At 42.0% G+C, this 10000-nt stretch overlaps 1 protein-coding gene across 1 annotated transcript in view; it reads left to right on the plus strand.

Annotated features, from left to right (window-relative positions):
• The window catches only part of SLCO2B1 (solute carrier organic anion transporter family member 2B1), an 87110-nt gene that overhangs the window by 54990 nt on the left and 22120 nt on the right, over window positions 1–10000 (plus strand). The window contains exon 8 of the mRNA XM_044668145.1: window positions 6659–6764. Coding sequence (XP_044524080.1) covers window positions 6659–6764 — 106 coding nt within the window. The remainder of the gene's footprint in view (window positions 1–6658; window positions 6765–10000) is intronic.

The following is a 10000-nucleotide window of genomic DNA, read 5'->3' on the forward strand; positions in this document are numbered from 1 at the left end:
AGGTAGATAGATAGATAGATAGATAGATAGATAGATAGATAGATAGATAGATAGCAGATGGATAGATAGATGATGGCATAGAAAGACAGATGACAGGTAACCTAGGATGACAGAAAAATAAAGAGAGAGATAAATGATAAAGAATTTATTAAGTATTTACCATGTATCCAGCACTGTGATAGTGTTTATCACTAAGGATACAAAAACAGAGCAAGAGAGGCCCAACTCCTCAGATCTTCTGTTCTAATGGGGGCAGACAATACAATCAGGGATCTAGAAATGGGAGGAAAGTGGGAAAGAGAGGAAGGAGAAAACCTCTTTGGGGACATAGTGAGGAAATGGGCCAGTAAGTATCATGGATGTCTAGGCCCAGGTGAGATAAGGGAAAAACTCATCTGTTCGGGTGAGAATGATGGGGGAGAATCCATATTTCCAGTGGTGAAATGGAGATAGTTGGAGAGTAAGAAAGCCTTAGTAAGCAAATGGACCCAGAAGCAACATGGACTCAGCAAATGTAAGGCCATCATATAAAATTTTGCTAAAACACCAAGGTCTTTTCTTCTCTTGGTTAAACATCCTCATTTCTTTCAACCAAACCTCATATAAATGAATGAATAAAGCATTTATTAAGTGCTTACTATGTGCAACTTTTGTTTAATGGCTTTTCAGTCATGTCTGACTCTTTGTGACCTCTTTTGGGAGTTTTCTTGGCAAAGATACTGGACTTTTTTCTCTATTTTACAGATGAGGAAACTGAGGCAAACAGGGTTAAGTGACTTGCAAGTATAACACAGCTAGTAAATCTCTGAGACTGGATTTAAACTCAGATCTTCTGACTCAAAGCATGCTGCTCTTTCCACTTCACCATCTAGCTGCCCCATTATGAGCTAAATATGCTAAGTTCTGGGAACATGAATAGAAATAAGTGCTGCTTTCAAGGAATTCACATTCTAATGGGGAAGACAACATTTATGGACAGTTTTAGCTGCAAGTCAGATGGAAAGTTCTTATAGCCCTTGGGGTGAGATGGTAAAACAGAAGGTAGTGGCCCTTCTTTAATGTCATTTCCACTGATAAAATCATATCCATTTCTGATTCTGAGCCATAAAATAGTGCAGAGGACATTGGTGACAAGAATTTCCCTTTCTGGGTCTTCAGTAGATGTGATGGTAGCTCCTGCAGGAGCAGTTGCCAAGCGGCATCTCCATAGGAATTGCTTCCCTGCATGATGGCTGTGAGAGTTGGACTAGAAGCAGGACAGATGGCCCAGGGAGGACAGCCACTCCCTGGGCTCTGATGATATTTATCTGCCTCTTGGTGGCAGTTGATCAGCAGTTATTACTGGTGGTGATGAGGAAGGAGGCCCTCTCCTCCACAATAATGGCTGAGGAGGCTGACTAGAAGCAGATCTGCTGCTATTCCCAAGGCATTTGGACTCAGTGTCCTACACCATCTCCCTCAGGGCCCCAGGAGAGATGGTGGCTAAGGTGGTTGTTTGCCCTGCCTGGCACACGCTGCCTCCTGTGTCTCCCTCAAGGAACCCCTATATCATAGGATCTTGGGCTTAGAGGGGGAAGGGACCTCTGGAGGAAACCTCATTTTACAGAGGCAGAATTGAGGCCCAGAGAGGAAAGTTAATGTGTGTGTGGTTACTCAGACGATTGTCTTCCTTTTAATAAACTCCAACTTTCTTCCTAAAATGTAACTCCCAAACTAAACATAGCATTCCAGATTGGGTCCGATTAGAGCAGAGACTATTACTAGCAGTGAGACTATTGTTTTCTTCATGGACTCTAGGCTTCTGAAATTCATTACATTGAGGGTTGCCTGCCCCCATCAAATGAATAACAGGGTCTCAGAGGAGACAAAGCAAGGGCAGGAGCCTGGGAAGGGATCCCTAGAATATTTAAACCAGACCTGTCACCAATTGAGGGACTGATCTTGGGCATAACATTTTCCCTTTCTGGGTCCCTTTCCTCATCTGCAAGATAACAACTCTTCCAACTGTGTTGTGTGGTTCCATCCAGCTCTATGTTCTTTATTCTAAGCCCTCCCCATCAGGTATAACATTCCATGTTCTAAATTCCTTCACAGGTATGACATTTTGTATTGTGTTCTGTGCACTTTTTTGACCTTAACAGTCAGTGCTTTAAGGGTCCTTTTGGCTTGGACAGTCTACATTCTAGGATTCTTCGCTTTGGCTCTTCTCAAGTCTAGCCTTTGAAATGAGAACTTGTACAAGAAAACATAGTTTTACTCACCCCTGGCCCACTCTTGCATGTCAGCATCACATATCTGAAGAGGAAGCATTGATTGATTTCCCAGCCCTGCTGACCTAAGCAAACTAGGCACAGATGGAGATCCAGGAAGCCTGCTAGGAGTGATGGTGCAATCTTTCCTGTTTTTAGTTCTGTCTATCAACCAGAAACCCCAGAAATAGAATGGGGAGACAACTAGGTTCATAGCACATTAGAGAATCAGGAAGCAGTCAGGGTAGATGGGACCTCAAAACTGAATTCCAATTCGATTCAACAAACATTTATTTCATGCCTTCTAGGCATAAGGCATTAGAAATTCAAAGTGAAAAAAATGACATGATCCCTGATCTCAAGGAGCTTATAGTCTGCTGAGGGCATGAGGTATAAGGCATTTACGGAGATAAGTATAATATTGGGTAGAGAATTCAGGAGCTGAAGGAGCAGAAGTCAGGCAAAGTGGGAAGCAAGGGCATGTGCTGAGGATTGGGAGGGCAGAGTGAAGTTGAGAGCTCATCCTCAGATGAGATGTGAAATAGAAACTGTGGGGACTGTGACAGAGTCAACAAGAAATAAATAAAAGAACTACTGAGCAATGCTGAGGGCCTAGTTGAAATGAGATCATTTGAATTTGCAGTGATTATAACCTAAAAGATTTCACAACTTCCTCTGGCAGTGTTGGTGTCTAGGGGAATAGTGGCAGAGAAGGCAAATGGGTGACAGTAATCTAGGCATCAGGAGGATAAAGAGACAAGAGATGTAGAAGAGAGACAAATGTCAGAGCCAGAAGGGACTTTAGAACAAAAACTAGAATATCAGAGCTGGAATCCCTAAATCTGAGTTGGGAGCAGCCTCAGAGGCCAGCCTAACCCACACTGACAAGAATCCTTTCTGCAGCATACTTGATCCTGGGATGCTGTGAGCCATTCACCCAGATGCTCTTTATAACACTTCCTGCACCCCACTTTGGTTCCTGGCATTCCTCATCATTTTAGTATATAACATCAGCAGCCCCTCCCCAGCCTTTCACTTATCCTGTACCTTTTGAACAAGGTATACTCATACAGCTTCATATTCCTGTCATATGTTGGATAGATAGATATTTTGACCTCTGAGATCATATTTCCTCCTTGAAGTAGGATCTCAAATTCACTCATATTTGGGTCATTTTTGTATAGACATTTAAGGCTATATGTTTTATTATTGGCTCTTTTCTTGATTTTTGCCTTTTCTAATTTTTGGATATCTCTATTGCTCTTCTTTCTTCTATATGGCAGCTTCTTTTTATGCTATCTAGCTTGGTAGTACTCCATAGGTTTTCTCTCTCAACTCAGGCATTTGAATTTCTTTTTCCCTCCTCACCAATTACTCTAGATCAGGGGTCTGCAACCTTTTTGTCCATGAGAGCCATAAACGCCACATTTTTTAAAATGTAATTTTGTGAGAGCCGTACAGTGCTCACAGTGCCGCTCCTGTAACAGCACCTGAAAAATATTTGACTTTATGGCTCCTGCAGAAAGAGCCATATCTGGCCCTCAAAAGAGCCAGATATGGCTGGAGAGCCATGCGTTGCCAACCCCTGCTCTAGAGAAACCCATCCGAATGTACATTCCTTGATGGCAGAAACTTGCTTGCTTGCTTATATTCATAAACCTATAACTTAGCATAATGCCTGGCACATAATAAAGACAACAAATGATCTCCTTTTTTCTTTTTCTTTCTTTCTTCCTTCCTTTCTTTCTTTTTTCTTTCTTCTTCTCTTTCTTCTTTTCTCCTTCTCCTTCTCCTTCTCTCTCTCCCTCTCTTCTTTCTCCTCCTTCTCCTTCTCCTTGTCCTTCTCCTCCTTCTCCTTCTCCCTGTCCTCCTCCTCCTCCTTCCTCTTCCTCTTCCTCTTCTCCTCCTCCTCCTCCTTCTTCTTCTTCCTTCTCTCTCTTTCTCTTCTCTCCCCTCTCCTGCTCTCTCTATCCTTTTCCTCTTCCATTCTCTCTGTCCCTCTTCCTGTCCCTTCCATTTCCCTCTCTCTCTTCATCTCCATCTCCCTTCTTCTCTCCTTCCCCCCTCTTTCTGCCTCCCTTCTCTCCTTCTATCCATCTTCATTGTAATGATCTGTTCATTAGCTTTCTCTAGACAAAAAATGTTTGTCGATTCTTTTTAGATGTACTCCATCCCTGGCCAACAATCTATCATACCTATATTTTAAGCTAGTGCACAGAAATACTTTATTTATACCTTAAGAAATACCTTATTCTCAGCTAACATTTTCTTAACCATTTGTTCATCTCCTAAGCTTTCATTTCTCTTCTGAAGCCTTTGCATTTAATCAAGAGCAAGTATTAAAATACCACCTGTACCCCTAAGGTTTTGAATTGCTTTTCCAAGCCTTTATAATCTTTAGCAATATTTTATAGTTCCAGAGAGTCACAGAGCTAGAAGAGATCTTAGAGAACATCTAATTCAACTCCTTCATTTCTCACATTAGGGTACCGAGACCCAGAAAGGTTAAGTAATTTGCCCATGGTCACACAGATTGAAAGTGACAGAGCTAGGGTTCAAATTCAGATTCTCCAATTCTAAATTCAGGTCCCTTTCCATTGAATATTGCTGCCTCCCTAATTGGCATGATTATTTATACTCCTATGAATCCCCAGAAGTGAGCAGTAATGATCTAGTTTGACAAGTCTTTTGTGGCTCTCTCATACCTAGGATGCCTGCCTTGGGAGGCAATGTGATAGCATGAAGAGGGGGCTTCAAAGTCTGCAAATCAGTTTTCTTCTCCTTTTAACCTGAAACAGCACCTTGGCAACTTCACCCATCTTCCTTTCTCTTGTTTCTAACCTCTTACCTCATCTTACCATTTTGTTGTTGTTCAATTGTTTTTTAGTCATATCTGCCTCTTCATGACCCCATTTGGGTTGAGTTTGTTTGTTTGCTTTGTTCTGTTGTTTTTGTTTGTTTTTTTGTTTTTTTTGGCAAAGATGCTGGAGTGGTTTGCTATGTCCTTCTCTGACTCATTGTATAGAAGAGGAAGCTGAGGCAAACAGTGTTAAATAACTTTCCCAGGGTCACACAGCTAATACATGTCAGAAGACCACAGTTTAACCTTTAGAAATTTTCTTTACCTTACCTAGTCTTTGTAAAAATCAAGGTAGCAACTCCTGAAGACCCTGATATAAGGAAAGGGGTCATCTTTTCCAAATTTTGCAAGTAACTTATTGTTATTGTTCAGTTGTTTTTAGTCATGTCTAACTTTTCATGTACCTATTTGAGGTTTTCTTGGCAAAGATCCTGGAATGATTTGCCTTCTCCAGCTTATTTGACAAATGAAGAAATTGAGGCAAACTAGGTTAAGTGGCTTTCCCAGGGTCCTACATTTAGGGTCTGAAGTCAGATTTGAACTCAGGAATCCAAGTCTTCCTGACTCTAGTCCTGGTGCTCTATCCACTCTGCCACTTACCTGTCCTTATTTAGCCTATTTCAGATTGAATTATTTTGTTTTTTAAGGTGATAGATACCAATTTAAAATTCCTCATCTTTGTTTTAGTTTGGGTGAGGGAATAGTTGACCATCTGCCCTGCTATCAGGAGACTTTCTGACTGGCCAAGAGTGGGTCTAGATCAATAGACGGGGCAAATGAGCCTTAGTGAGTAAACTCAAGTGATTGAATCCCAAATGAATGGGGAAGTGTTTGGGGACTGTTCCAAGGATGTGCTAGAACCAGCTCTAATCAGCTTGAGAGAGCTGGTAGTTAAGTTTTCAATCATGGCTCGATTTATTATTTTGTTGATTGTCTAAAATTAAGCAAATATTGATAATAAAAATTAAACTTAAAAGTTTGGGTGCATTTATCCCCTTCACCCCAACCCTCGTGGTTAAACATTTACCATCACATCCTTGTATTGCTCCTATAGACATCACTTGAGCCTAGCAGGAATATAATAGAAGGCTCATGGGATGAAGTCATTACCAGTCTGTTGGCCTGATGACTAATAATAACTGTCATTATACAGCACTATCTAGCTTCAAAGTGCTTTCATTTATTTTCTCATTTAAACCTCACAACATCCCTGAATAGGCTCATGGCTTGGTGGGAGCCACATGGTTCCTGGCTTACTTCTGAGAACAGTGATGTAACCACCAAGGCCTTATCGATGATGATAATGATGGTGGTGATGGCAATGAGCATGCTGTAACAACTAACATGCCATAACAGAACAAAAGCAATACAACAGGACATGACGAAGAGTTCACTGCCTGTCTCTTTACAACTGCCTCATTTGCACAGTCTCTTTCATTCCCTCATTGAGGCTCCATCTTCTTTCAACACATGGCCAACCCCAGACTTAGAAGGCTAAGGGGAAAGTACCCAGAGCTCTCACTGACAATTCCTTTGGACCTCTTTATAGGGAGAGAACTCTCTCATCAACCACGGAGAAGGTAACTCCCCAAACAAAGAGAAGGATGGAGAGGCCCAGCTTGCCCCAGACCTCACCGTGATACAGTTCATCAAAAGTAAGTGTCCCCTTTGCCCAATGGGCATCAGTCAACTGTGGGTACCAGCTCTGGCAAAGGGGGAGAAGGAATACTAGACAACATTATATGGTGGGATGGGGAGAGGTAGGGGACACAATCACAAAAACAAAGAACAATTAGACAAAAAATAATCAGTCAAATCATTGGTCCTAAAGTCTTTTTTGGAGTAACGGCTCCCAACCTTTCCCACTATGAGATTCCATTCTGAGAGCCAAAATTTTTGGCAGAATGCCACATGGTAGAGTGAAAATATTAGTATAGCCAGTGATCACAAAAATTCATGATGCCATGCTTTGGAAAGAACTGTCCTTTCATCTTCCTCACAAGAACATCTAGATATCTTTGAAAAAGAGTAATATACAAAAGTAACATGTTGGATTTATTACATACTTTTTTTTGGAAAGCAACCTATACATAAGGGAGATTCATGATTTCACACATAAATTTTTTCTATGCTAGTTTGTAAATGGAAATATTCTATCTCTTTGTCTGTCTTTCTCTTTGTCTCTCTCTCTCTCCCCCTCTCTTTTGATGTTCATGAAATTCATCATTTTATCCACTGTACAATGCTGCTTCCATGTTGGAAGCATCATTTGTACTTTCCCTTCTTGAATCAGCAGCAATGAATTGTAATAGCTCAGTTGGTCAAATCTGTTGTGTCCTATAATAATAATAATAATAACAATAACAATAACAATAGTAACAATAATAAATGTTGTTATTGTTATCATTATAACAGCTAACATTTATATAAGACCTACTTATATGCCAGGCACTGTGCTAAAGCTCACTTTGCAATTATTAGCTCATTTGATCCCTACAACAACCCTGAAAGGTAGGAGTTATTATTACTGCCATTTTATAGGTAAAGAAACTGAGGGAAGCAGAGGTTGGCTTGTCCAGGGTCACATATTCAGTAAATGCCTGAGGCTGGATTTGAACTCAGGACTTGGCTTCAAGCCCAGTGCTCTATCCACTATACCCTAGGAGAATAAGAAATAAAAAAAAAATTTAAGGCGATATACACATGTGTTCGACACATTGATGTTTGCTTATTTATGAATTCAAAGACCCTTTGTAGAAACTCTCTTGTCCCCAAAGGTCCGTGTCCTACATTGTTGCCTCTTCCCTTTCCCTGTCCCCCAAATCCAGCGCCTCACAAAGTCCTGTCTATTTGACATCCACGATATCTCTCAAATCTCTCCCCCTAGTTCCACTCCTGCTGTGGCCAACCACTCACTCTCCTTCGTCTGGGCTCCGGTAACAGCTTCTCAGCTAGTCTTGCTACCTCCAGTGTCTCTTTTCTCCAACCCACCCTTCAAAGTGCTGCCAAGATCATTGTTCTATGGCATAGATCTAATCCTATTCCTTTAGCTCAGAAACCTCCGGTGGCTCCTGGTGCCCCAGAATAAAATACAAACCAGTTGCCTCATTGAATGGAGAGTTAGCTATGGATGGTCTTGCCCCATGTTCTAAGAAGGAGATAGAGGGAAACGGTAAGGCAAGGCAGTTGGATAAAAAGAGGTGGAAGACTCGGGTCCTACCTCTTCCTTTGCCAATAGCTCATCCTATGAACTTGGACAAGTCATTTTCCCTTTTTGGCCATCAGTTTCCTCCCCTGTAAGTGAGAGTTGGATGAGAGAGATACTATTGGGTCCTTCTAGCTTTTATGTTCTTTGTTCTATGTTCTAACTTTCAACATCCCAAGAAAATCCTTCTAGTGTTGATGTTCTGTGGTTCATGTTGATTGTAAGACCTCCTCAAGTACTGATGTCCTATGTTCTAAAAGCATACCCAGCTCAGATATTGTGGCATTTATTCTTTCTTCCCAATTCTTATACTGTATATGCTGCTGTGTTCTAAGTCCCCTTCTGACTCTGAAATGTCTGTATTCTAGAGTTCCTGACTTCAGGTAGCTCACGGTGTGGGGCAATCAAAACTTAGACATCAGAAACCATCAGAGAGGGGCAGCTGGGTGGCTCAGGGGACAGAGTGCCAGACCTGGAGTCAGGAGGTCCTAAGTTTAAACCTGGCCTCAGACACTTCCAAGCTGGGTGACCCTGGGCAAGTCACCGAACCCCTATTGCCTACCCCTTATCACTGTTCTGTCTTGGAACCAATATACTGTATTGATTCTAAGACCGAAGTTTAGGGTTTTTTGAAAAAGAAACCATCAGAGGACAGTTGAAACCAGTGCCAGGCAGTGCATACGATGTAATCCAAGGATAGGTGATATGGACTGTGCAATACTGGCCTTTGAGCAGGAAGACCTGAATTCAAATCTGAACCCAGAAACTTGCTCACTGGAAGAATTTGGATAAGTCACTTAACCTCTTTCATCCTCATCTTCCTCATCTATAAAATGGGGATAATAATAGCACCGACCTTACAGGATTTTTGTGAGGATTAAATCAAAAAAACTCTTGCAAAATGTATTGCAAACCTTAAAGTGCTCCAAGAATGCTATCAGAGAGATGATCGTAAGGCTCCATGTGGGATTGTGTTTGGAAACAAAAGGATGTTTTACTTGACCTCGGAGACCCTAAGAGTCTTGATGGCTAGAAGGACTGATTACTTTGAAACAATAAAATGCTTATTAATCACAACAGGGGCAAAAAGCCAGAGCGTAGCTAGGGTCAGGAGCTGAAATTGGCTCTTTGGGCCGATGCCTTCAGCCAAATTGTGTTTCAAGGTTTCTCTTTCCACATGCAAGTCAGGGAGGCCAAAGCTCCCTGACCACAAGGTCTTTCAACCAATGGACCGGCCTTCTCCCTGTCGCCAGGCTTTAGCTGAGTCTCAGGGGTCTTGAGTACCCCACTCTATGGACTGGGTAGATAGAGGAGGGAGTCTGGCCCCTACCCTCAGGCAGCCTCCAGTTGGAGGAAAACATACAACTGCTACCCTTAGGGAGCCCCTAGTGTGAGGGTGAGACCCAGCTCCTGGCCTCAGTGAATCCCCAGGCTAGGATGGAGGGAATGTGCAATATTGCTGTACTGTGGATATGCTCTAGTCTAGGGGGAGGCACAGCCCCTAAACCCAGATCATCAGCTGTCTACTTGGGATCTGCCAGGCATAGGCAGTATACAAGACACTTACAAAATGACTGCAATTAAGGTTCAAATTCAAAACTCATAAGCAGACTGAGCCTACAGTGCAAAGAAGGAATCTGAACAAGTTAAGGCTTTGGAGAAGATGGCTTTGGAAAGCTAAACCCC

The sequence above is a fragment of the Gracilinanus agilis genome, chromosome 3, assembly GCF_016433145.1.
Source record: "Gracilinanus agilis isolate LMUSP501 chromosome 3, AgileGrace, whole genome shotgun sequence".
Lineage (NCBI taxonomy): Eukaryota > Metazoa > Chordata > Mammalia > Didelphimorphia > Didelphidae > Gracilinanus > Gracilinanus agilis.